General features: G+C 52.3%; 1 protein-coding gene across 1 annotated transcript; it reads right to left on the bottom strand.

Moving 5' to 3' along the window:
* SNX19 (sorting nexin 19) lies at window positions 1-23,688 on the bottom strand. The gene is given in 13 exon segments (XM_039564882.1): window positions 1-3,560; window positions 4,361-4,448; window positions 5,186-5,370; window positions 15,834-15,963; window positions 18,064-18,250; window positions 18,468-18,564; window positions 19,689-19,819; window positions 20,081-20,200; window positions 20,349-20,449; window positions 20,960-21,098; window positions 21,443-22,116; window positions 22,119-22,449; window positions 22,451-23,688. Coding segments are annotated over 13 exon segments (2,832 nt in total). The 5' UTR covers window positions 22,967-23,688; the 3' UTR covers window positions 1-3,427.
* Window positions 23,689-27,292: the final 3,604 nt, after the last annotated feature.

Genomic DNA, 27,292 nt, shown 5'->3' with positions numbered 1-27,292 from the left:
TGAGTTTGAAATGAAGTATTATTGCACACAAGTACTTGGGAGTGAAGCTTTGCTCCCCATTTAACAATTAACCAGGTTTTCCAGGCAGCACAATTCCACAGAGACTCCAACAGCAGCACCACAAGCAGCTGATACAAAGGTTGAGTACAGGAAATAGGGAGTCAGTGCATGGTGGGATTTTTTTCCCCTAAAAACACAGTTTAACAGTTATTTAGCTCAGAGTGGTGCCTTGGAGCTCTACACCACTGCACTCAGCCACACATAGGAGCAACCCCTGCTTCCAGGAAGCTTCCAGTCAACTGGGGGAAACTAAGGAAGAAGGAAAGGAAATATTTCTCCACAAAATCAGCCAGTGGTGGGCTGGAGGCGGATCACGCACAGCCAGAAGGACCTGGAGAGGGAGAGCTGAGCACCCACCTGAGGCAGGTACTGCTCTTTACCTAACGTGACACCAGGCTGCAACTCTTCATTGAGATGGAATCTGGCTGCTCTCACCACCCGCCCTTCAGAGAGGTGGCAGGAGCCTTCTGCAAATTCCTTCTACAAATTCCTGCAGAAAAAAAGGAGCTTGCTGAGAATATGACACACACAGAGCGAGCTTAAGTTTTTTTGTCAACCTTGTTTGTTTTACCAAAGCAGTTTTTCTAGTCTTAGTCCAATGGAAATAAACTTTCAGCCCACCTGAATGCAGAAGTTTCTATTTGCCACCATTGTGCTCAATTTAATCCCAAAATTACAGTGAGGCAAAGGACTTGCAGTAGGAGAAAAGCTGAGCTTTTAACTGGATTTGTTTTACTCCTTAACAACACGATGCAGAGAGGGGCTCTTTGCTCCTGGGCAGCTCCACCTCAGCTTTAAGGCTGTACTCAGATCTCCCAAGGAGAGAATGGGAATTTGAAGCCCAGCCAGTGAGAGCATGAGAAAGGGCTCAAACCCCTCATGTCTGAGGCAAGGAAGGGGGTTCTGGAGAGTAAAACAACCCTTCTGCAATTCAAACTCCTTAGGTCTGCTCCCAGCTCTGACACTGACTCTCAGTGCACATCAGTAAATCTAATTTCTCTCTCTCTGCCCCAGCTCTTTGTATCTTAACACAGAGGGGGACGTTGCTGCTGGGACAACCCCAAATCACTGCTGCACCACCCCAGCCACGCACCAGCTCCCAAACTGGCAGTGATCACAAATTATTTCCACCCGGAGGACTGAACATTCAGTCATTTGCATAATTTCAGAGGTGGGGGTTTAAAGCAGGGAGAACTTGGGCTTCCTGGCAAAGGAGAAGTGTCAGCTCGTCCTTCCAGTGCGTGTAGGGACAGCTCTAGACTTTTGCCCTAAGCTGGAACTGGCAATGGATAACCTGCACTCCATGATCCTCTTCAGCAAAGACTCTTAATATTATCCCTAATCAAAGACAGACCCCAGTCCTGGAGCCCCAAAACCACACCATTAATTAGGAAGCAACAGCAAACGAGCACAACCAGGAGCATCTGGGAGGCCACCAAGCACAACAGGGCTCTGCTGCCTCATCTCTGGCTGGTGGCTCCTTCTCCCCCTCCTGGCAGCTGGGGTAGTAAATGGAAGCAGGAGGAAAAAGGAGTGGAACAGGAACCTGGCAGTGAAAGACAAGGTGAAGCAGCTGCTCCAAGCAGATATTTAAGGCTATATCTGAGTCCTGCTTCCCAAACTGCTGCTCAGCCAGTTGGGATTATCCCAAAGCAGTCTCCACCTAATCTACTCTTACTTAACTCACATCTCCCTTCTTCTCCAAGCAGGTGGCCAAGCTACCATCTCCTGCTGAGAAATGGCTCCAACAGTGATGCAGAACTGCTTTGCTTCATGACATTGGAATCTGCCTGGTCTTGGGATGTCCTTAGAGCTCCCTAAAAATCCATCTGCTGGCAGCAAGATGATCCCTCCCGGTATTTTCACACCACAGAAGCACAGAGCAGCTCACACTGTGGAGAGTCCATCATTAAGCAGCTCCTTGGGAAAGAGCAGGACTGGCATGCTGGAGTTACACTGCCTTCTCTCCAAACATGCCATGGAGCATCCAGCTCCCACAAACAGCAGGCGGTCTCTTCCAGCCTGGCATTCCATGGTTCTGTGAGATGAAACCATCTGGCACTGTAGCACAGACACTACAGTGATCCTGCACGGTTCCCTTGTGTGCAGCCTCCTTTGGTCTCTAGAGAACACCTTGACCAGCCAAGTCCAGCACTGGTCAGTCCATATTTCTCCCAGAAAATACACCAAAGCAGGTCACCAAACTGGTGTGTTGGTGCATGTTCTGAGTCCTTTTGTACTCCCAGGAACCTGACTGCTGAGCAACATCAGCTCACAAAACAAGTCTTGGACAACCTGGAGAAGCAGCAGCCAAATCCATGCTCCGTGACCTGAGGGGCTTTCCAGAGCCCTGCCTAGAGCTGCTGCAGCAGCAGGCACAGCAAACCAAAGCCCAGTGCCACAGCAATGAGGAGCAGAGCTCAGGTAGTGCTTGCAGGCCCTGTGCTGGGGCCTCACCCTCTGGCTGTCCAGGATTCCCCCCGGGCTCCAAGGGACTTCCTCTTCCAGAGCTTCCTGTGACAAGCACGTTTGTGTGGGAGCTGATTTACTTGCTGTGTCCCACATGGGTCAGCTCCTTTTGTCCTGTGCCTTCCAGGTGACTGTCCCAGGGACTAAAAGGTGACTCAGAAAGCACAATAGAAGGGAATCCTAAAGTCCAGCCAAGCTACCATTCCTCCCTAGCCTGAGGAGAGTCTCTTTCCCAGGATCACAGTCCACCCTACTGCATCCTAGAGCAGTGGCAGGGAGAAGCAGCTGATCTTTGTCCCCAAGGCAGGGCAGCACCTTTGACCCCTGTTCTCACCTCCCAGGTATTTGGGCAGTTGGATGCTGACTTCAGGACCAGCACATCTCCACACTCCATCCTTTCCCCTTCTTCCTGCTGTGACACAGATTGTGCAGCGCAGGCTGCTCACAAAGCAGGGACAGCACTGCTCCTCCCTCCACCTGTCCTGCAGGAACATCCATCAGCAAGGTCCCATCACACCAACTCTCTCAGTGCCACGTGGGCTCTAAAGCCACGAAAGCAAATCTCCTGTGCTCTCTGCCTGGAGATGTTAGAGATGTTCAGGAAGGTGGGGCAAGACCACGGGTTTGTGGCTCCTTCTCCAACGGGTCAGGCTGGTTCATTCCAGGCTCTCCATCGGGTCAGCAATGAAACAGATGCTGCACAGCATCTTCAGCCCCTCACTCTGGGTTTGATCCACCACCCAGCTGAAACAGAGAAGCCTGGAAGCAGCTTCATTTAGCACTGGCTGGAGAAATTCCTTACAAGAAGCTCCCAGGCACGTTCAGTAAAGGCTGAAAATCCAATCATTCCATGCCTGTGGCTGCTTCTCTCCTCCACTGCTGGGGGCACCAGCCCCGGTTAAAGGGCTGGGACAGCTTTGTCCAGGCCACTACAGGCACATGGTGTGGCAGCTGCAGCCTTGGGCTCCTTGCTGGAGCCCTTCAGAACCAAGAACTCCAGCAGAATGTCCAGGAGGCAGAACACCAGGTGCCTGGAATGGAGAAAAGAAGAAGCTTAGGCTGGTCAGGGCACGGGAGGCAAAGCTCAGCACAAGGGAGGGGTGTTCCAATGCTCCAGGGGAGAGAGGAACAATATTGGGTCCCCAGAAGAGAAATGTTTTCAGGGGTGGTTCAGCTTTTTTTCACCTCCCCCAAACCAGTGGGTGTTGAAGCTGCTGAGCAGCACAGAAAACACAAATGCATCTTGTGTTTAACAGGATCACAGGGTCACTAAAGACAGAAAAGACCTCCCAGATCATTGAGTCCAACCTGTGGCCAATCCCCACCTTGCCAACCAGACCAGAGCACTGAGTGCATGTCCAGTTGTTCCCTGGACACCTCAGAAGATGGGGACTCCAACACCTCCCCAGGCAGCCCCTTCCAATGTTTAACAACCCCTTCAGTGAAGAAATACCTCCTGATGTCCAGTCTGACCCTCATTTCTCTGCTATCCATCACCAAACCCTTTTTTTTCCAGACTCACAGCACTGGGGATAGACAAGAACACCCCCTACACAGAGCTGCAGCTCTTCCCACACCAAACTAAACCAGGATTTGTCTTACTTCCCTGACATGCACTAACTAAGCAGGCCAAACAACATTAATAACATGACTGGCTCAATAATCTGCAGCCAGACTGAGGTTCTGGACATGCAGATGCCCCTGATATTACAAGTCTGGAATAACAAGGTGGATGTGCTCGGTGCCAAGCAGTGGGAATCGCATGGCAAAACCCCGGGCACAGCTCTCAGACCCCATGAGAGGCACCAGGGTAAAGAACACAATCCCATACCTGTTGATGACAGGCTGGCTCAGCGACTCCAGCACCAGGTTCCAGCTCATCCGACACTTACTGGTCCCAAGGATTTCTTGGATCACATCTGTAAGTGTTGGAGACAAAGCTTTAGGAGCTGCATATTCCCACAGGTCAGTCTTGTCCTGGTGGGTGCTGAATCAAAGCTTGTGATGGTGCTCTGAGCCTGGGACAGCAGGGAGTGCCAGGAAAGCATTCCTGGCTAGAAGGGCACGTACTAGCCGTGCCTTTTCACTCCCAAAGGATAGTGAGGGCCCTTTACACTGCATCAAGGAGTTAAAAGTTCAGACTGCACTCACATGGATTAGGCAGCAGCTGCTTTAATGCCAAAGGTCCCCATGTCAAACTTCAAGAGAGGGAAATCCAGTGCAGCTGGGCTCGGGATTTCAGTCCAGTGGAAAAGCCACAGGCTTTGCACGGTGACTTTCCTCACCATGGGACCCTTTGGCAGCAGGTGGGAGCAGAGCTGTCCTGAGCCCTGCCTGAGTGAGGCGGCTCAGCAGGAACTGTGAGCACTGAATCATGGCCTGGCTACATCCGGGAATGGCCAACACACGCGTCCCTTCCCTCCGAGCTGGGCTGCTTCCCAAATCCTTACACAAACTATCCAGAACTGGAAAACTCTGGGTTTTGCTTGCAGGAAACCATCAAACCTCAAGGGTCATGAAGGTTTCCCAGTGCCTTGGCACGAGCAGACTCCATCTCTGCATTTAACCACATTTCCAGAGATTCTGGTGCGCTGGAGTGTTCCCCAGCCACTGTCCTATCCCACGGGCAGCTGACAGGTCTCTGGGACACACTTACTGGGCAAGATCCCCATCAGGCTCTGCAGGGCCTGCTCTGCTGTTGCCTTCTTCTGCTCCTCTGTCCTGGGGGATTTAGGCACTGCTGGTAAAACTCCTCCAGGCCAGATGGACTCCTGGAGCAACTGGAGGTACTGGACCCAGCGCTGGGTGCAGGTCAGGGTAACCATCTGCACTTCCAGCCACCTGCAGGAACAGGGAGAGAGACAAAGGTCAGGGAGGGTCTGGCTTGGGACCAAGTTGGGATATTTCCACCCATCAAGAGCCCTGGAAGGGTAAATCAGCTTCCTGGGTTTGTTAATGTGCAGTTTTCTTGTCTCTACATCAAAGATCTTCATAAGTATTAATTAGCTGAGTTTTCCACGCACCAAAAGTAGGAGATGTTCCCTGTGTTACAGACAAATGTGGGAAAAGCAAAGGCCATAAAAAGCCCCATCACCCTGCTAATCACAGGAACCCAAGTGAATCACCCAGCTCAGGGATATGACTGGCCTGAAGCTCCTAAGTTATCCCCAAGCACAGTCCAAGATGGAGCTGGAGGAACTGGTGTTTAACTACAAACAACCCCCAGGAAGGACTACAAGGACATGAGCTCTGTTCTGGCAGCCTCTGCTCCTTTTATCAGTCCCTCTGCTACCAAGACAGTCAAGGATGTCTTTCCTGGAGACCAAAACACACTCCAAGGATGAGCCATGAATATCCTGATGCTTCATCCCCCCTCTCATCCTACTGTTCATTCTGCTGTTCATGCTTCCCTGCTGTTCAGTCCTGCTCTGCCCACTGATGGCAAGCAATGAAATCCTAGAATCCCCAAACGCTTTGATTTTGGGACCTTAAAGCTCATCTCATTCCACCCTGGGCAGGGACTTCTTCCACTATCCCAGGGTGCTCCAAGCCCCATCCAACCTGGCCTCGAGCTCTTCCAAGGATGGGGCAGCCACAGCTGCTCTGGACAACCTGTGCCAGGGCCTCCCCACCCTCCCAGGGAAGGATTTCTTTGTTCCCATCCAAAATCCAACAGAACTGCTGATGCTCCCTCCCACTGGGTCAGGACTGTGCCCTTTTTACAGTAACCACCTGCAAATCCCAAAATCCCTGCTCCACAAAAGGGCTCAGAGGCGTTTGCAGCTGCACTGGGATGATGTGACCCCACCACCCGAGTGCTGGCCAGGGACAGTTCCTAAATCAACCACATGGACCCTCTCGCCCAGATGGGAAATCACTTCCCATGTCACAGCACAAGCCACAGCCGTCAGTCAGAACTTGCACTGCCTGGAGTCTTTCTCCTCAGAATTCCCAGAGGCCGTGGGTGAATCCCACAGAGGCCCCAGGATGGTTCCCTGGTTTAGCAGGACTCGGGGTGCAGCGCTGATGGTGCCGCTGGCCTCACTGGCGGGAGGCTCCGGAGCAAAGCTGGGAGTGCCGGCACGGCGCTGGGCTAGGGACAAGGCTTGTGACTGTGCCAGTACTTCAAGAGTCCCAGAGGAGAGGAGTCAGCCAGCAGGGCCAGGAGACCCGTTCCTCTTGGCAGCTGGTGTTCGTGCTTGCAATTCCGTCACCACTACGCCCCGGCAGCTCCGAGTACATCCAAGAGCCCTGCCAAGGCAAACTTTATTTAACCTGCGCTCTGCCAGACTGTCTGCATTCTTCCTGGGCGAGGCATTCGGGCCAAGGGTGTCCTTCCCCACACGACTGGGGAGTCGGGAATAGCAACAGCCAAAGGTGAGCAGGGCAAAGGAAGCAGGTTGGCATCGTGCGGGGCAGGGCCGCGGTGTGAGCATCCCTTTGGCAGCAGGAAATGAGGTGAAAACAGCAGATCTTGAGGGATGCACAGCTAGGAAATGCCAGCTGGAAAGCAAAGGCCATTAAAAATCCTGAAAAGGAGCCTTGGTGCAGCAGTAAGACCGGGAATGTCCCAGAGCAAGGGACGCAGGGGATGTTGCCGGTGCTCCAGGACTGGCACTGGGAATGGGGAAGCACATCCTTCATGCTCAGCATCACCACGGACCTGGATGGTGCTACAAGATAATGCCTGAGGTGCAAACCTTCCACCTGTCCTAGAGGACAAAATGTCACATCCCACTCCTGCCTGGGAAAAGTCATGTTGGAAATAAAATTAGAAGGGTTTTTATCTCCAGCCATCAGCAGATTTTAACACTCTGGATCATGGTAAACCCTCCAGCTATTCCCAACCAAATTAAAGTGTTAAACTCTGACTTCTCTAGGGGCAAGAGTTTCCATTAACATGGTTTTTCATTAACATGGCTTTTCATTAACATGTTTTCTTCCACAATCTGCTTTCCTAGCCGAGAAAACATCTGACAAGCAACAGAAGTTCAGAGACTTGGGGACAGAGCTGCAACGAGTCAACCCTGCACCGAGGGGGTTCAGATTGAACACTGACACCAAACTCATTACAGCAACAGCCACTGTCCAGCCTTTAAAAGGCTGCAGAAAGCAAAGAACAAGCTTTCTTTTTTCTTAGGGACATTCCTAAAATAGCAAAAAATCAAGCAAAGAGTGGACAGAAAGTTGAACCTACGGAGGACAGCACACGTTTCCAGACAGCTCAAGGGCAAGCTGAGAACTGACAAATGCTGGAAGGCCCCACACAACCAACCTCCTGTTTCCAGCTCATGTATGTCCATAAAAACACCTGAGTTAGGCAACAAGGCCCCCAAGTAACACCTCTGAACGTGATCACACGTGCACATACTGCAAACAGGCCAGTGCCTACAGGTCTTGATTCCCACAGTTGTGCAACACCACTGATGGATTTTCTTCCCGAGTCTGGCAGCTCACTGCCTTCCACTTTGGGAAGCACAGGGCAGGATCTGGGAACGGCTCCATGGATCTTGCACAGCTCCACACAAGCTCCTGAGAAGAGGCCAACTCGCCCCATTACATGGCGCTCAGACAGCTGGGGAAGAAGCACCCAAACCCACAAAGTTTACAAAGAAAAGCGAAGGAACTAAACAGGAAAAGGGACAAGAAAGAAGGAGAAACCAAAGGCAGGTGCAAATGGAACACAGACCAAAGCACCTCAGCTCTGGGTTCCCTCTTGCCAGTCTGTCAGTGTGTGGAGCTGTTCTGAAGGCACTGGGAAGAGAACTGCCTGCAGTGATCCGTGTGGCTCTAAATCCACTCTGGGAGAGCAGCTGAGGCTTCAAAAGAAGATCTCAGAACAGAGTGACCTGAGTTTTCCTCCCTCCTCGCAACCACAGTGAACCACCAACACCCATTTCGGGGAATCACATCCCATTTCAACACACACAGGGGCAGCACCAGCAGCATTTAAACTGTGAGGAGCAAAGTAATTCACAGAATCACAGAATATCCTGAACTGGAAGGGACCCACAAGGAAAGTCAAGTCCAACTCCTGGCCTTGCACAGGACATCCCAAGAATCCCACCTCAACTCCCACAACTGTAGTTGCAACTCAGGGAGATTCACACCAACTTTATTGAAAAATCCTACCTGAGTAAACCCCAGAAAATGGCAAATTGACCTTTCCATCACACAGACTTGCTGCACCAGGATTGGGATTAACAGCTCAGGAACTCCAAATATCTGCTGGTTCAAAGCTGACCTTCACCAGCAGGTCACAGATGATTTTTTGTGCTATTAAAGGCCTAAGCATTTGAGATTCCTGTGCCACACTGAAAGCACACACACGCTGCTCCCAGGTAGAAATAAATCCACCAAGAAACATAAATAGACCTCTCTTTTTTTTTTTTTTTTTGGATGGCTGATGAGTTACTATTTTCATTCTGCTATTTCATGAAGAAATAGCCTTAATAAGAAAGAAAAAATAAACCCATCACAGAACCATCTCCTTACACTTCAGCTGAGACCAGAAATAGATAAAGCGACCTCCTGGGCTCAGACACTCGAATGCTTTGACAGTGCCCAATGCAAAGAGCCAGACTGCAAAGGCTGCTGAGGCCTGGAAGATAATCTGGAGGTGCATAACTTGCCCATGCTGTAAGGGACCTCTGTTTGAAATAGCTGCTGGTGGAGGAATGAAATGGCTGCTAAAAAAGAGCCAAATTAATGCCATGGTTTAAGCTGGACCTGCAAGGTCAGCTAAAGGGGTCTGTTATGATGAGAAGGCCTGGGAATGAAAAACAAGGGCTGGGGGTGCATACCTTGGCCTTCCTTGGGCTCCTAGAAACAACAAGGGCTGCTAGGAGGGAGGAAAGGCAGGCTGAGAGTCAGGAACAGGCAAATGGGCTTGGTTCTACCTGGCTGGATCCACTCACTCAAGTGGACTATCCAGAGGGTTCACCTGCAGATGAGGGAGCTCAGCTCAGCTCAGCAAGTAAAGCCCGGACAGGTTGGACTTGCTTGGTGTGGACAATAAAGATGTGCTATGAATGAACAAAGAGATCCAATACTCTCCAAATTTACAACCACCTGCCACAAGCAGGTAAAGCTCTGCTCTTTTTGTCCATCAAGGTGAGGATAAGAACTGAGATCACTTCAGCTAAGGAACAGTCAAGTTAAATATGCTGATTATAATTGAAATCTGAAGCAATAGCCATTGTGATTTCCTCACACCCAGGGATTTTAAGGATTCAGACAAACACAAACTGAAGACAAGGCCAGAGCTGGAAGGCGACATAGAGGAGAAAGTTTCTCTGCTTTAGCTGTATAAATACAAACAGCCCTACAAATACACATGAGATAGCATGTCCAGCTCAACACTGACTGCTTCCCACCCCAGAACATGGCCTCCCTTTCCCTAAGGAATACACTGTGGCTATCCAGAAGCTCAAAAGAGGCCTGTGGGACCAAGGTAGCAAAAATGATTGAAGAAAGAAGCAACATCTGGAAAACACGAGGCATTCAAGCATGACTCTGAAATCAAGGAAGGCCGGTGCTTAAATCACCAACCATCCCTCCCTCACCAGTTCTTGTCCCTCAAATTCCTCCCCAGATAATGCCTTGAACCACAAGATTATCCTTAACTCAAGGGCTCAGGAGGAGCAACATTTCAATGCTTTGACTGCAAAACCTTTCTGAGGAAACCTTGTAAAAATGAAGCAACAGCTGCAGTGGGCACAGTAAGAACTGAAAAACACAAATGGAGTTTTTGCCCTGAGGCTCAGCTTTCAGCACCTGCTACCTGAGCCTAAATCCACCTTCTCCACACAGCAGAAACGTGTGCAGCATGCCCAGCTCAGCACCTTCAAAGCAACCTCACACTTGTCCAAGCCATGGGTAAACCCTGTGCTGAGGAAGGAAATGGGAAAGAAAAGGAAAAAAATAACCTCCATAAATCAAAGAACATGAAGCATCCTGAGGCCCTTCAAAGTTCTGCACAAAGTAAACTCTCCTTCTTGAAATGTTCCTCCCCTGCTGCCCTATGAACGTGTAGAGCTGTGAACAACCTGTTCTGTACCTGGCTGGGGACATCCTGGGCAGAAGGGTTTTCCTACCTGCTTGACCCAGGCAGTGAGAGGTGGAGCTGGCAGAAACCCTGGGAGATGTGGGTGTGCAGGACATCTTACTGTGGGGCAGAGAGGAAGAAAAGATCAACCATTCCCTTCTGTAGGCAACCATTTATCCCTGCAGGGAGGAACCCACACCTCGGTGCTGGGATTTCTGTGCCATTTTATGTGTGGCTCCCTCAAAACACACCCGCTGCAAGAAGCAATCATGGAAACTCACAGGACTCCAACGTCTTCACCCTGCAGTGAATGAACCAAATTCTGCTTTTCCCAACCTAGATCCTCCTGCGATGCCTTGGGGCTCAGGGAAGGGGGGAAGGTACGTGATTAAAATAATTGTCCCCAAACTTCCTTGATTTTTCACAAAGCATCCTGGCTTTTGATAACATCTTCTTCAAGTATTTATTGAGCCAATTAAGCTCTCAGTGGTGCCCCAGGGAGAGGCCAGGCTGTCTCGGCCAGGCCTTGCTTGGAGCAGTTGCTTCATTAGCCCACTTCAGAATCAAAATACATAAACCCACTATTAACCCTTCAAAAACCAGGGAAAACTAAAACCAACGGGGAGACATTACTTCCTCTCAACCCTTTTCTTCTTTGTTCCATTTGAAATAGGAAGCTGTTGTGCTTTTTTAAATCCAGGAAGAAAGCTGGCATGTGTAACTGCTGAAACAGAATCAGAGTTAAAATAATGTTGCAATTGTTATCAAAGCATGGAGTGCTGGCTTCATTCTAGTGGCTGTTTTTGGAAGAAGGCTGCTTCTAGAAGAGGGAAATAAATTTTGTTTGGGACAGAGATTCAAAGCCAGATCCAAAATTTCCAGGTGCTTGGAGACAACTGAATCGAGGCCCATTTCCAAGCTGATTTTATTTACTTTACATATACACATGAAGACACACAGAGTCCTGAAATCGCTTTTACTGACATACCACAGGCTGCAATTCCTGCTGCTCCTCACGGCTACAACGCAAACAGCCAAATCCAGAGATGAGGAGTAAGATGCCATGAGGTTGCTTCCCCTAATTCCCAACTCTGGTGCTGCTTTCAGGCTTGTTTTTTAGGGACAGTGACTTCGTTGCCACATACCTGGGCCTGCCAGCACAGTCCCTGTGTGTGCAGCTGCAGAGGTCCTCACCCAACATACCCAAATCCCCTCCCCAGGTAACAAACCAGGAGAATGAGTGGATTTAATGCTCCAGCTGCATTGATATCGCAGTTCTGCCTGGTTGTTTCTGCCAGCAAAACCCAGAGGCACTGCCTGAGGCTGGATGGCACATGCCAGCCAGGAAGCCAAAGGGAAGTGGGAGCACTGTCTCGGCTGTCAGACACGGCCCCTCCGTGGTTCCAGGGCTGGCAGAACTCCCTGCCCATGGGCACTGTGCTCCCAGCACTCCCAGCCCATGGGTGCTTGGCTGCTCCAGGTTTACTCAGGGACATTGAAGAGGGTCAGGCACCACTATTTGCTGGTGGCACTTTCCAGTCAAGAGGATCGAGGTGGCTGCCAAGTTCTTTGTGCCAGTTCTGTTGGCACAGAGATCAAAGAAAAATCGAAGACAAAACCAGAAAAAAGCACCCAGCCAGCAGCTCTCCAAAGCTCCAGACCTCCTTGATCTACAAGTGCCCGTGACACTCAGCCTGACAGCGACACAGTGGAAGAGCCCAAGACCAAGGTGACAGCATGAATGTGCAAGAACCAGTTCTCAAAAGCAGGATGGTCACCTGCAGTCAGTCTCAAAGCACCCCTGGCACTCCACCTACAGCTCACACAGACTGGAATATCACCTCCTCAAATCTTCCAGTTCTGCCAAGGGATGAGGGGACATGGACAAAGCCTGGAGGAGCACGGGAATGACCCAAAGCAAGCAGCAAGCCAAGCAGGGCTGAGCTCATGGGTAAGGCAGGGATGATTTGCATTTATTTTAACTCATGCTCAGTGGAACATGACACCATCAAAGCTGCCTGAGTAGTTCCACACGCTCCTTTCAGGGCAGGCACTTCCGAGCCTGGCACGGACCCTGTGCCCCAGCCCTGCTCAGGTTCCAGGGCACAGACACCCAGGGTGTGCCGAGACACCTTCCCCCCACTCAGCGGTTTGTGGCCATGGCTTTCTGTTGTGCTGCATGAGAAGGAGCCAGGAAAAGCTTACAGACCAGGATCTGCCCCTCAAATACTCCCAGGTCCATCCTTGGGATGCTGGCTCTCTGCTGGGGCTCGCTTCTGGAAGGGAAAGCAGAGGTGGTGGCTGTCACCCTGGCCCCAGCACTGCCCCGATGCTCTGCATGGCAAACCCTAGACCTGTGGCTACTGTGCCACTGGGGACAACTGAGGGCAGGGTGTAGGGTCACAGCACGGCGTGGTTCGCGTGTTTGCTGCGTATTTTTAACACCTCTTTGACTCACAAGGCTCTAAAAAGCACCCAGATTCTCCAAATGCTTCTTAGCTCTTGCACTGAACACCCCCAGAGCCCAGAATAGCCCCATCTCCTCCCCTGTGCCAACAGGTTCCCGCTGCAGCCTCCCAAGGGAAGGGGAGAGGAGCCTTTCCAGCCCGCGGGAGGGAAGCGGAGCCGGACAGAGGCGGGAGCGGGGCAGCGGGTTTGTTTACAGGCACGGCCCCAGCACGCAGAGAGGCTGCTGGAAGCAATCCTCGGCCCCAGGGTCATTCCCACTCCCAGCCCCTCTGCCTCCCCTCCATCCGCCTCTCCTTTCAGCTCCAAAAAAGGATCACTCCCTGTTACATAATGGGATGAGCGCAGTGCGGATCCGGGCTCGCACACGCGGCCGCCCTTGACTCAACAATCCCTTTTTCGGTCATGGAGCCTTCCTCTCCCACTGCCATCAAAGTGACACTCCAGGAGATGGATGGGGGCTGGCTCCAGCTACGGAGAAGGGGGGAAGGAGGAGGGTGGTGGGATGCTCCTTGCAGAGAACAGTGAATGGAGCAGGTAGGGAGGCCCCATAAGCACTTGATGTCATTGCCAGCCCAAGGGAGAAAATCCTCCAAGAAAGGGACTGGCTCTTGGGAGAAGCTGGATCTCATTCTTGGTGTGGGTTTTGTTGGTTTGTGCCCATTTCTATCACTCTGCACCGTGTCTCATGCCAGAGCAGAATCATCAGCTTGCAGCTGCAGGGGGGCAGCAGGAGTAGCACCTACTCACCAAATGCAAGCTGGCAGAGGAGTATCCAGCAGTGCCCCCCAAAACACTTTTAGGACACCTCCTTTTCATCCCCTACCACCTAACCCAGCCACTAACAGGAACAGGGAAGGATCTCATCTCTTGAAAGGATGAAGCCCACTCCTACTTTGTGGCCAGTAATGGCTGGAGACACAATGCAAATCCATCTGCTGTCCCATGTTTGTGCGCCTGCTCTCAGAGGCAGGAACAACAAATCCTTGAATACCAGATGCTCCCAGAAGAGTTTCTGGTATTTTCCCCACCTGTAAAGGGTCCCCAGACACAGCGCCAGCCAGAATGGCAGTGCCAGGTCTGGCTGAGCAGTGATCAAGTTGTAAATACTTAAATGGAAGAGAAATGCCACCAAATCCCCACTGTGTCCCTGGACAGGCAGGTCTGAGCTAGAGAGTTTCAGGTCTGCTCAGGACAGCAGTGACCACCTGGGCCAAGTCTCAGGGCCAGGATGAACGCCAAACCAGCAGGAAGGCTCCCCATTCCCAGTTCTCCTCCGGGCTAGGGGTAACTACAGGCAACAGAAATGTTCCCTGCAGGAATCCAGGTGCAACACCATCCTCCTGGCAACACGTCAGTGCCCACTGTGCAGCTCTTTCCCCTGTCCCCTGGGATTCCTAATTGTCCCAGAACACGAGCAGAGCCAGCCTCAACATCTGGATTTCAGCACAGACCCAGAGTTTGTTCAACAGGTTGTAGTTGCACCCTGACCTGATGGTGACACCAAGAAGTCCCAGGGCTTCCCCACATCACCCCCAGCCAAAGCTCTGCCCGCAGCACATGTGGGTTCACTCTGACCTGTTCAAGTGGAGCAGCCACACACACATTCCTCCTCACTCTAATGCACCAGCACAGCTCAGGGAGCTGTTCCACCTCCCAGAGCAGGCATGTGCTGTGCGTATCCCAACTTCTCTAGTGGAAAATGCCAATGCCACGTGTGGGTGCTGCAGGCTCCCTGGGTGACCAGGACACAGCTTATTGGGAGGCGATGATGTGCCTATTCAAGCTCTCATACCTCCGTGCTTACACACAGGGATTGGGTTGCAGCTTGTTCCCAAGAAACCAGAGCCCATTCTGGAGAAGTGGGAGCAACCCCCACCTCCTGCCACCAAAGGGAACAGACCAGGACTGAAGGACAGCAGTCCCTGACCTCAAAACACTTTGGCAACCTCTGCTGAGGGCAGCTTAAGTTACCAGCTCAGTTATAATGTGCTGCCCTGCACATTCTGACGGCAGAATCTTAGATCTGACATCTTTGGATGCCTGCAGGAGAAGAAAGGGCGCAGGAGCGGGAAAAGCACTGCTCCAAGACTCTCCCAAGCCCAAGTCATTCAGGGAAGGCTTTCCATGTACTCTAAAAAACCACATCCTCAGCTAGTGATAGTCACCAACCTACACCAAAAAACAGGAATGCTCTGTTTGTGTGTCTTGGCCTTGAGCCTTACCACCCAGAGGCACTGGCCCCAGGAAAGCTTGGCAAGTCCATCCCAGCTGGAAAGGAAGCCTGTCCCTACTCCATGTGTGGGTCCCTGCCCCAGGCACAGGCAGAGCAGAGGGGTGCAGCAGCGAGAGCAGAGACCACACTCTGCGCTGTCACTGACAAGTCTCTGCTCCCTGGGCCTGTTTATTCTACTTCTGCAGAAAGAACACACTGAGGCCCTGGGCAGCAAGAGAACAGGAGGCCGGTCCTCCCAGGAGAGCCACAGAGCTGGGCACTGCTGCCCTGTCAGGAGCCAAGACTCCCACCCCAGGGCTGGATCTTTCCTTTCCCTGATATCAAGGGCCTGGAGGCTGCTCACTAGAGCTACACCAGCGCTCACAGGGAAAACAGCTCCCAGTGCAGATCCCCAAGGTGTTTACTCCACACACACGGAGCACCTGCTGTGCAGAACCTTGTTGGCTGATGCACACACAGCACTGATCTGCATTCAGCCACAAGCTTCCACTTCCAGCTGTGACTCCAAAGGCAATGCCCCTCACAGAGCAGCCAGGGTGGTCACTCTGGCCTTACCTTTGAACCAGGGTCCCAAAGAGCAGGTTGAAGACCTTCTGGATGTTCTCCGTGCACAGCCAGCTCCAGTGATCCACCAGCACCAGGCGAAGCACGTCCAGGGCCAGGTCAGCCAAAGCTGTCTCAGAGTCTGCCAGGAGGAAGAGGAGGGGCAGATGAAGGAGCCACTTCAGGGCAGATGTGGTGAAAAGCATCACCCTAAACTCCTTCTTTTCTCCCCAGCTTGGCCCTTTGTGCAAACACAGATGACCTGCTGCAGCCCACACAGCCTGGGACCCTGCCCTCCCCACTCTTTGATTTCCACCTCACGCAGGCAGCCCCAGTCTCCCACCAAGGGCTGCACCAAAGGCTGAGCTGCTTCTCAGTTAACAGCAGGATTATCAAATCCCAGTCCATGCACAGGGGTGGCCGTGTGCCCAAAACAGGTGAGAAAGCAGGTGGTGACTGTAGCCAGGAAAAGGTGCACTGCTGAGGACTATTATCCCTGTCTTCCCCATTCCTTTCCCTTCTTCCAACAGTTTTCCAGGCTCAAGGCTCTGTTGGTGGCTGCGGGCTGCCATCGTGTGGCAGATCCCAGCCTTGGCAGGAAGGTGGATGAACCACATCTGGATAACCCAGATTTACCAGTTAAAACATTAACCCACATATCTCTGCTGTCACAGACCTGGGACACCAAACCTCCCTCTGACCCTCAGGAGGATGACAGAGCCTTCAGCAAAAACAGTTTCTACTTCCTAAGGAATTACTTCCATGCTGTTCAGCCCTGAGGTGTTGTGCTGAACAAGCTCATTAATGTGCCACAAAACTGCCCCAGACAGCTACTCTCAGGCCACCACCCCAACCTGAGGCTGCTGCCTCGGCTCTGTTGGCCAGGTGAGATCCTGTGCAGCAGCTTTCCCTAATTTGGCTGCCCTGATGCCTCATCTTCCAACCTCTCTGCCTACAGAGACAATTTACACTCACAATTTACTGCTGGAAATAAAGGGAAGAGGGATTCTGGACCTCACAACTCTCCTTCCCTCCTCTTCCTAAAAGCTGGACTAATTAACTCCAGGATTTCACTTGGAAAAGACAGAGCACTTGGCACCTCTTGCTCAGGGCCGTGCCTAAATTACTCCTCACTTGCTTTGCCCCCCGAGACTTGACTTCCCAGTGCAGACTCTGGAGCAGGCTGCTCAGCTTCCCCTTAACCTCATACAGGGAGCATCCTCAGCAAGCTGTTTGTTCCCACAGCATCCAAGCCCTCTTCCTCAGAGAGCTGCTGGCCAACCACTTCCCAGAAGCCACTCCATGAGCAGATAGGGACATGGGTTGCCTTTTTATCCAGACGTTTGTTCCCCTCACCCTGCCAGCCCAGCCTGAGGCATCCCAGATCTGCAATCATTCGACATCCCTGACATTCCATTTCCCTCAGAGTTCAGCTAACTTGGCCTGCTCTGTGCCGAACCCTGGCCTCCAACTCCAGTCCTGCTTCCCCAAAACCACGGGCATGTGTTCCAAGACTACAAGGCAAAGCTGGTAGCACAGGCTGGGTTTCAGAACACCAGACCCATCCTGTCACAAGCACGTGCTTTCAGTCAGAGCTTGCCAAACTTGAACCACTGGAGAGAAGTTTTTGGGAAGTTCCAGCTGATACAGCTCAGCTATTCCAAGAAAAAGACTGGAGAACATATTTTTGCATGTGTTCAGGATAATCTTGTAACTGTTCTGAGAAGCTGTGGCACCCCTGTGCTTCAGAGGAGGGTTCTAGAATCAGAAAGGGAACATCATTCCTTGAACTGAGATTACATTTGTGCTACTCCTCCCATCAAATCTATCCAGATTTAATCTCAAAAGGTCCTTTTATAGTGTATGGACGTATCAAGGCTAACTTAGAACTACCAGGAAACTCTAATTTGGCCAATTTTTAGTTCGCAAGAGCTCGATTTTAGAATGTTGCCTGTTTAAGCACCGTGTCCTTAAGAAACTTCTTTGTGCAGTGACTGAGCTGAGCACACCAAGGTGAAGATCTGCAGTGACACAACTGAGCCAAGGCCCAGTTTGCTCCCACCAGCCACAGGGCCCAGAGCCATCACCAAACAGGTCTGGAAAACTTCATTTGCTTTCCCTTCAATCAAGATGCAACAGGCAGGAGAGCAGGTCCTGAAGACTTTTCAAGCTGAACCTGCCCAAGTTGGAGCTGCTGTGGTACTGAGGGAGAGAAATGCAAGCACAGAGGGGCTGAGCTCACCAGAGTCAGTGTCCTGATGTGCTCCCTGCTCCGGTGTGCTCAGCCCATCCATTTCTTCCTGCTCAGGGGTTTCCTTGGCTTCTCTGCCTCCCTCGCCTTCAGGAGCTTTGCTGGGGACTGCTTCCAGCAGCTTCTCCTGCTTCTGGATGAAGGATTCCATAGCAGCCAGCGACAGGGTGCCAGAGACCTACAAAAGTGCATTAGTGCCACACAGCCTGGGGTCTGCAGTGCCCAGACAACCTCCCACCTCCTGGTTTGTAGCCAACAGCACAGCCAGGGCTGCTCAGTGTCCTTCTGCAAAGACCTGGCACGTGGCAACAAGGCTGCAGCAGCCACAACCCTCGTGTATGTTAATTATTCCCAAACAGGGATTGTGAAAGGATTACAAGAGGATCTGAACTTACAGCACTGCCCTCCCTGATGGAGTACACGATCCTGTCATGAGCTTCACTCACACTCAGCACTGGAGTGATTTTACTGGATGAGAACCTCAGCCTGGACCTGAAAAGGAGAGCCATGGCACAGTCAGTTCTCTCTGCAAGCTGCAACTCAGGAGCTTTTCAGCCAAGACCCAGGGCCTGTTATTGTTGTCCACATCCGAACTAAGAAATCTGATTAGACCCGATTAGGTGGTTTAAGAAAACATCTGCCTCCAGGATAACCAAGAGATGGCAGTGAAACCACACCACAAAAGTATTAAAGCACTTTTCCTCATGTACACCTGAGCTGAATTTCCAACATTCCACAGAGAGGTGTTACACAGAAGCTGACAGGGAGATGTAGGCAGGTATTAGCAAGGTGTGAGCACTGCAGCACACACAGGGAAGTGTTCAGGAAAGCCTCTGAGGCTGAAATCACTCAGCAGGATTGTGAAATCTAATTATAAACACTCACAAAAAGGAGGATATGAAAGGACACTGGGATTTTGGGACAAATTGTAAAATAGCCTGTTTATCATTAAGGAATGTCCTTTTCAGCCAAAATGGTTCCAAACTAGTACTTCTTTAGTTTGTCTTTTTGTCCACAGCAGCTTTTTTCCAGCAAAACATCACTTTTTTGGGAAGAAAAAGCTATACTCGTGCAGAAAACTTCCCTTCCTTGGTGAGGGAAGAATCACTGACAAGCACAATGAGACCCAGCACTGTCAGCAGCACCAACATTTGGTAAGGAACATACAGGAAACGATCTTAAATGTTACTCATAAACAGCTATTTAAATGTTTTTTGGGCAAGGCCAGTGTGGAACACACAGGAGAGGCAGGAAGGAACTTTCAGGTAGATAATTTAAGGCTGTATTTTGCAATCACTCCTTATATAAGCAATGCACATATCGAAGGTTAAAAAGCAATTCCCCAGGAGTATCAGTGCCTCTGCTGGCAAATGGCAGCATCTCAGAGCTCTCTGAGGAAGAAACCCACCTTCTGTGGAAACCTGAGCATTCCTGGGAAACCCTTTAGATAAAGAGGAACTCAAACAGTTGCGTTCAGCAAGGGAAGAACAAAGTATTTCAGTTAGAGCATGACAGAATTTACTACCCAACACATAAAGCACCCAGTCAGTTCTTCCCCACGATGGGCTCGGTTTGTGCATGAATTCCTTGTTCTGGAAAGCTGAGGGAGCTCTTACTTGGTCGCCTTCTTCCCGTCTGTCTGGGATTTCCCATCCACTTCCGACTCACTCAGATCCTCCGTGGGGCTCTGGGGCTCTGACCTGGGGAACGCTGTCTTCAAGGTGTCCACGATGGCATTGACAACGATCTGCAAAGCCAGCACTGCCTTTCATTACTGGATTGATCCTTATTAATGAAACAAACTGGGAGCTTTGAGACTTGCACTGTATTTTCTATTAAATAGGTTCTTTAAGATGAGCTCTGACCCTCTGTAGCTTTACGGGTTTCTGGGCAAGCTGAGCCCAGCTACAAAAGAAGGGTTTTGGCTCCTAGGAGACACTGAAGCCTAGGAAGCATCTCCAGGGGCAGCTGCAAGGGGCTCAGGTAACCAGCTTCCCACTTTTCCCACCTTGTCTATCCTGGAGACAACAAAGGGCTTCTTTACGAAGGCGATCCTGGCATCGGTGTTGAGGGCGAGGAATTCCTGCACCTCCTCACTGTTTGCAATCTCAGGGACTGCACACAATTGCTGCAAGGACAGATGGAGATTCAGATCATTTTGGAGTCAAGTTCCCAACCTGATCATGTAACGTGCAAGAGACACGGGGTGCTCCACTGCCTGCACAAAGCTGTCCTGAGCTCTGCTTTTAGCTCACAGGGGCACACAAATATCTCACCTTCAGGAAAGATTCCAGCAGACTTTTCCTGGCTTCCACTTTGTCACTGTCCATATTTCCAAAGGGGAGATCAGGGAACAGTTTCTTTGGGCCTTTGATGTCTACAAAGGAAACAAACCCACTGGCAAGCTTGAGAAAACTGCAAAATTATAATAACCTTAATTTAAAACATTTTTAAATCTTAAAATTAAAAAATTTTTAAGATTAAAAATTAAAATTTTTAAAATCTTAAAATCTAAACACAGATTTTAGTCTTTATTAAAACCTTAATAAAGGTGGTTATGTGATTAAGGCTATCCCTACACACTGCCTGGCATCAGCCTGTGGTAATACACAGACACCAGTGTTTCTATTCACTGTTACGGTGCAAAACTACAAAGCCAGGTGTTGTGGAATGGGAAAAGGAATGTCTTGAAACACTGGAATTTGCTTCCAGAAGAGATGAATCTTTCCTCCAGCCAGCTCTGCACAGAACAATGGGGGATGTGGGCAGCAGACACAGCCCAGCATCCAGAGCTGCACAAGCAGGGCAGGAAACCCTCAGAGCAGAGGAGCACGGAATGGGACAAGAGGGAGAAGGATTTCCTCGGAGAGCTACTGCAGGCACTGACTTTTCAGGAACTTGCGGAGCTCCGGCTTCTCCTCCAGCCTGGTCTGCAGGTTGAGGAACTCCCGGTAGCGGCGGTTCACGGTGTGATAAGCCACCTGCTGGAGGCTGCCCGCGGCCTCGCTCTCCAGGGCTGTCTCATACTGAGGAGGAAGGCAAAGGCACAATCCTTACACATCCTAAAACAATCCCGGTCCCTGCTGGCCCCCCAGGCCCCATGCATGTCCCATCCAGCAATTCCTCACATCAACCCTTCCCTGAAGATGAAGGAACCCATCATGACGGAACAAAAGCACGATACAAAAGATTCAACCAGCCCCACAGGACCCTACAGGAATCCCTGTGCCACTACCCAACAGCCCCAGTGCCTGGCATTCCCCCAGACAAAATTTATTGTGGAGACACAGAGCAAGTCCTCAGCTCCAAACACCAGCCCAGGCGGTGGCAGGGATCTGGGAAGGGGGGTGACAGCCAGGGGAGCCCTTACCTTGACAGTGTACAGGGTGTAGGGGTGGAAGCCAGTCCCGCTGTGCTCCCGGGCAGTGATGGTGCCGGTGATCCGCAGGTTCTGGATGACCACCGGCCCGTCGGGGCTGCTCAGGGGCTCGAAGCTGAAGGTGCTCACGGAAGCTGTCGGGGAGGATGAGAGCAGGGGCAGGCTCTGCCCGGGCTCTGGGGGAAACTGTGGTGGGCCCTCTGCTGTGCCCACATCTCTCCCCAGGCTGGAGGGTCTCTGTGAGGAGAACCTCCTGGGAACAGCTGGGCTTTCTTCCTCCTTCTCAACCGCCAGCTCGATCTGGATGTCAGGGCAGGAGCTCAAAGCAGAGGTGGGAAGCAGGCCAGCATCCGAGCTGGGGCCAGGGCCCTGGTCCAGGTCCCCTGTGCCATCCTCTGAGGCAGCTGGTCCCTCTGGCACAGAGGGGTCCTGGGGGGCCTCATCAAGGAGCTCCCCAGCGGGGGAAGGTGCCAGCAGCTCCACGTCCTGGCCCATGTCGGGTGCGGGCGATTCCAGCTCCAAACCCTCACAGGGGAAGAGGGATCCCAGGGCTCGGGGGCGGAGGAAGGGTTCCTCTGCATGGCATGACCTGCTCACCTCCTCTCCCTCCTCTCCAGCAGCCCCCGCCTCTCTCCTGAGCCCCTCTGCAGCCCTCGGGGACGGGGTAGCCCGGCAGGAGCCACGTCCCTCTGTGCCGGGAAAGGCAAGGAATCCGGCACTGGGGGTGTAGGGTGGGGCTTCCCACCCCGGGGCTTCTTGGAGAACGCCCCAATGAGCAGCAGGTTGATCCAGTCGGGATCAGACATCTTCCTGACGGCCGGCAGCAGCACGTTGCAAGCCACCAGCTCCACCACCACGAACCGTCCCGTCCGCGTCTCCAGGTGCGGCCACGGCACCAGCGCCCGCAGCAGCGTGTCCACAGCGGCCCGGGCACAGCCCACCTCGGCTGCGGGGCTCAGCAGGGCGGGATGCGGCCCCGCCAGCCGGCTGTACTCCCGCCCACAGCGTCCGGCCGCCCTTGGGGTCAGCCCTCAGGGAGTCCCGTGCCCGCAGGAAGCTCTGGAGGTGCTGCCCGCAGAGCAGGAGGAGGCGGCGGGCCAGGGCTCGCCGGTCCACCCGCCTCATCCGCCGCCGCAGCTCCGCAGCCAGCCCCAGCATAGCCCTCTCCACCTCGGCCTCGAAGGCCGGCTCTCTGCTCACCGTGCGGTACCAGGAGGCCACGAAATCCCGCACCACTTTACGGACGGTGCTGGCGATCTCCTCCTCCAGCCGGGCCTCATCCGCGGGGCTGCCGGCCGGGGCCCGCAGCGAGCTCACGAACCGCTCCAGCCGCAGCCGGCGGCCGCGGGGGCCGAGGGCCGGGGGACCCAGCCAGCCCCCCAGCACGGCCAGAGCCCCGCACAGCAGCCCCAGCGCCCGCAGGTCCAGCAACAGCTGCAGGGCCAGCAGCCAGCCCAGGGCGACCACCAAGAGCAGCAGCGGCCGGCGGGACGCCGAGGGGCCCTGGGGCGGCATGGCGGGGTGGGCACGGCGGGGTGGGCACGGGGAGCTATCACAGCGTGGATGGGCGGGCAGCGGGGTGCACAGCTCGACACCTCACCAGGTCCGAGGGCTCTTCAGGGCCCCCCAGACTGGGCTGCCGGAGTGGGGATCGGGGGCTCAACCACCCCGAAACCTCACCAGCCACCGGGGCTCAGAGCGCCCAGCAGATCCGGACCCTGACTGGGCACCGGGGCTCCGCTGTCTGGGACCCTTATTGGGGCCCGGGGCTCCTCAGCAGCCGCTGAGGTGGGTCAGAACCCCCCAGACCGGGGCCCTCACCGGACAGCGGGGCTCACAGAGCCCAGCACACCGGGACCCCTGACTGCGTTCTGGGGCACAGCCTCCCAGGTCCCCCACCGGGGCTCCTTAAAGACCCCCACACCGGGCTCCTCATCAGGCACCGAGACTGGTCAGAGCCCCCCCAAGACCGGGCCCCTCGCCGAGCGCTGGGGCTTGGCACAGCTCAGCCCCGTACCGGGCACCGGGACGCGCCGACCGTGCTCCTCACCGGGCACCGGGGAGAGGCACGGATCCCCCCAAGCCCAGTCCCTCACCAGGCACTGGGGCTCACAGAGCCCAGCAAACCGGAGCCCTTGACTGGGTATCCTCCAAACCCACCACACCGGGACCCCCGGGCCCGACTCACCGCCCGGGCACTGCGCCGGCACCACCCGCCACTTCCGCCGGCACTTCCGCTTCCGGTCCTGCTGTTCCCACAGCGCCCCCTAGCGGGCCGGAGGTCTCACGGGAGTCCTCTTAACCCAATTTAAGCTCTAAAAATAATAATAATAAAAAAAAATATATTACATTTCGCAGCCACGCGAAACAAGTTTTCACCTCCCCCACATTTTATTTTATATGCAATAGAGAAAGTATGCAAGCACAATTTTAAATGTATAGATTTTTAAATGATAAATACCGTTCCTTTTTGCATGAATACAAAATAAAATTGAATTCATTATGCAGTTATTATAAACAAGGAAAAAATTGCGGGTTTCTACTATTTAAAGTAAAGGAGAAGTTGTGTTGCTGATGCAAACAGGCAGCTCTGCTGCGTTCCAGGTGCTGAGTGCCCTGGAAAACACCTGAGCCTTGTTACCTCATTAAGGAACAATAAGAAAAAGAGGTGTGATTGGTGAAATAGGAGTGAGGGTAATTACCTACAGCTGGTAATTAATGGGGTGATGCTGCTCAGCTGTAAAAGGGCCGGGGGAGCACGAGCTCTGTGTTGATGCTCTAGGGATGTGGGAGATCTTGGACACGGCGTTAGGGCTGTTCCCGAAGGAATTTGGAATTAAACGTTTTGTGGATGTTCAAAAATACACCTGGATTTTCTCCTGGTGGGACTAAGGAGGTGTGGCTCCTCTGGAGACCCCGACTTCTCTCTAGAAGAGGCTCAGAGTTGCTTGTGGAGCTGCAAGGGACACCCCACGAGAAAGACAACATGGGATGGCAGCAGGACGAGACATCACTGCAAAAATGTAAGAGAAATTTTAAAAACTCATTTAAAACCGCTTTGGGGAGCGGGGGACTTGAGAGGGGTCCCCACTGTCACCAGAGCCCTGGCTGCATCCAGGTGTTGGAAGAGTTTTGGGAAAGTTGCTTCAGGATTTGTTTGTTCTTGATGATATTTGTGTTTGGTGCTGAGGAACTCCCCAGCTGCAACATCCAAACTTGCCAGGGGCTTTCTGCTGCTTCTCCGTGTGTGGTTGTGGCTCTTGGGTTGGTGTTAAGTGCAAAAAAATAAACTACAAGTGGGAATAGAGGTTACTCCTGCCTGTGGCAGCGCGTGTTGGGTGGGATTTGGGTGCTGCAGGTGTCTGGGATGGGAATCGTGAAGTGGAATTGCTCATTTCTAATGAAGAATTTTGCAAGACTGTAAAAGTTGCCCCAAATATGTCAGGTTTGAGAGTGTCTTTTAGCTGTGTATAAGTACTGCAGGAAGTGAAGGCACCAAAGGAAACTGGCTTTAATCAAAACCTTATTTTTCAATCAAAATCTTTCTGCTTGAATCAGAGTTTTCATTTTCTTTTTCTTTTTTTTTTTTTTGAAGGGTGGTATTTTTAGACTTTTCAGTGGGCTCTTTGCAGCCTGCATCCTCGAGGAAGCAGAGGGGTGATGCTGCAGGGGCGCCTTCCTGCCCATCCAGGGCTGTTTGCGGGTGCTGGAGCTGCTTGTGCTGTGCCCCCACTTCTCTTTTGTGGGTTATGCTGTGAATACTTTCGTTAAAAGAGCTCCAGTACCTGGCACCCTGTGTCAGCAGGCTGCCAATAAACGCTGAAGCAGCTCTGATTATGTTTTAGAAGGAAAATGCAGCTTGTGAGCTGTTGCTGGCTCCAAAGTGCGCTCTGAAATACACGGAACTAAGGGAGAGCTTGAATTTTCGGGGTTAACAAAGCTGAGCAGCTGAGTTAGGCTTATCCTGGTCCGGGATTAAGCCTCCAAGAGATTTCCAACCTCCTCCTCTGCCGGCTCTCACCACGCCAGGCACGTTGCAGTTCAAACCCTGTGCCTCAGTTTGCCCTTTACCTCCAGCCCTTCCCAGCTGCTTCCTTTCCTTCTCCGACGGAGATTTGGGACCGCTGCAAGCTTTTGATGAGCTGAGCAGCCTTGCCTGTATATCAGGATCCCAGAGCTGGAGGATGCTGAGCTGCCAGAGCGATGCCAACGCTTTTTCATCACGATTCCAGCGGTGACAAACATCCCTGTTCCCCCACTGGCTTTTTTATTGCGGGTGGGAGAGGTCCTTGGGCAGGTTCTAACTCTTCCCGCTGTGTAACTGCGGCTTGCAGGACCCGTTGGGAGCTGTTGTTGTCGACTTGGGCTGGGAAGCGAGGCCAATTAAGAGTTTAATTTATAACAGGTGCAGCCCAGGAGTCTGACAGCTTATTATTAATGGAGAAATGCAGAGCACACGGCACGGGGAGCAAAGAGCCTCGGGAGGGGAGAGGCTCCGAACAAAGCAGCTCCTGATAACCCTCCAGCATGAGAGCTCTCCCCAGACCCTGATATTTGGGACTGAAACACCTGCCTGAGGTGCTTTGCCTTTCTCAAGCACCTGGACCCATTTAGGTCACACCCACAGGGTGGGGACAGGGAGGAATTTAGGGGTCCTTAAATATTTGTGCCCGTTTTAGTTGAATTGTGCCTTGTTTACCAGGCCACTCTTGGGAAGGGCTGCAAAGCTGCTTTGAGGGAGTTTTAATGGGATGGATAAAATTTTTTTGCTGGAAACAATGAACTGGCTTGAGTGTGCCATCACCTAGAGCTCCTCCCAAGGAGGAAAAATATCTGCAGTTCCTTGTTCTGACAACAGTTTCCAATGTGGGAAGTGACTTAAAGCACAATTTCTCCTCTCACAATTCCAGTGGGTGTGCCAAGGTGCTGCTGAAGCAGGCAGCTTCATCCCAGGGCTCCTCTACACCCTTTTCACCCCACGGAAAAATCAGGAGCAGCTTAATTCGATGGATGGGGAAAGTGGAGCAATATAAATCCTCTCCCTGATCATTTTCTGTTGTGAAGTTGGGGCTACTGCCCATGTTGCTGTGCTGTTTGGGGGATGAGTCTCTCCTGAGCCCAGCTGGGTCTGCCTGAAGACCTGCAAATAAATGGGCGGCTTATTTAAAATAAGAGCTGGGCAGCCAAGTATGGAAGACTGACACCAGAATTTTCTGTGGAATTAAGAGGGGTATGTGGAGCTTTTGGGGTGATTTTCTCAGCATGAGCTGTGACTCGATCTCCACAGCAGCTCCAGCACAGCCCTGGAGAGTTGTTTATAAAGTTCTTTAGGTGCTTATGTCACAAACAGCTTTATTGCAGAGCTTTCCTTGCCCAGGTGTTAAAGCAGACTGGCTCCTGGTATTTGGTTTTGTGGGTGTTTTCCCTGCTTTGTGCCCCCTTGGGAGGCAGGGTTATTAACATGGAGACAGCCTGTACAGTGTCTGGAACACGAAGACCCCAATGGGACCCCAGTTGCCATGAAAATGTTGTTATTTGGTAGGTTCTTCACCTCCTAAGTGAGCCTTTAAGTGAACAAGTTGTTGCTTTTTTTTGCCATGCTCTGGCAGTTTTGAGCTTAGCTTTGTGCTTGCTGCCCTGCAATGTTGATTTCGAAGGGGCCCTTGGGCTCTGGAAGCTGTTCTTCCCATAAGTACCCTGAATCTGGGAGCCTTTTTGCAAGGGTTGATAGCTCTGATCTCCCATGGATTTGATAGTGAGCTCTGCCTGCCAGGGGAGGGAGAACAAGGGTTGTGTTGAGCTGGGGGCTGGTCTCTCCTCCCAGGGAGCAAGGCACAGGAC

The sequence above is a fragment of the Corvus cornix genome, chromosome 24 (genome assembly GCF_000738735.6).
Source record: "Corvus cornix cornix isolate S_Up_H32 chromosome 24, ASM73873v5, whole genome shotgun sequence".
NCBI lineage: Eukaryota > Metazoa > Chordata > Aves > Passeriformes > Corvidae > Corvus > Corvus cornix.
The sequence above is the reverse complement of the archived record's forward strand: the minus strand, read 5'-3'. Positions and strand labels throughout refer to the sequence as shown.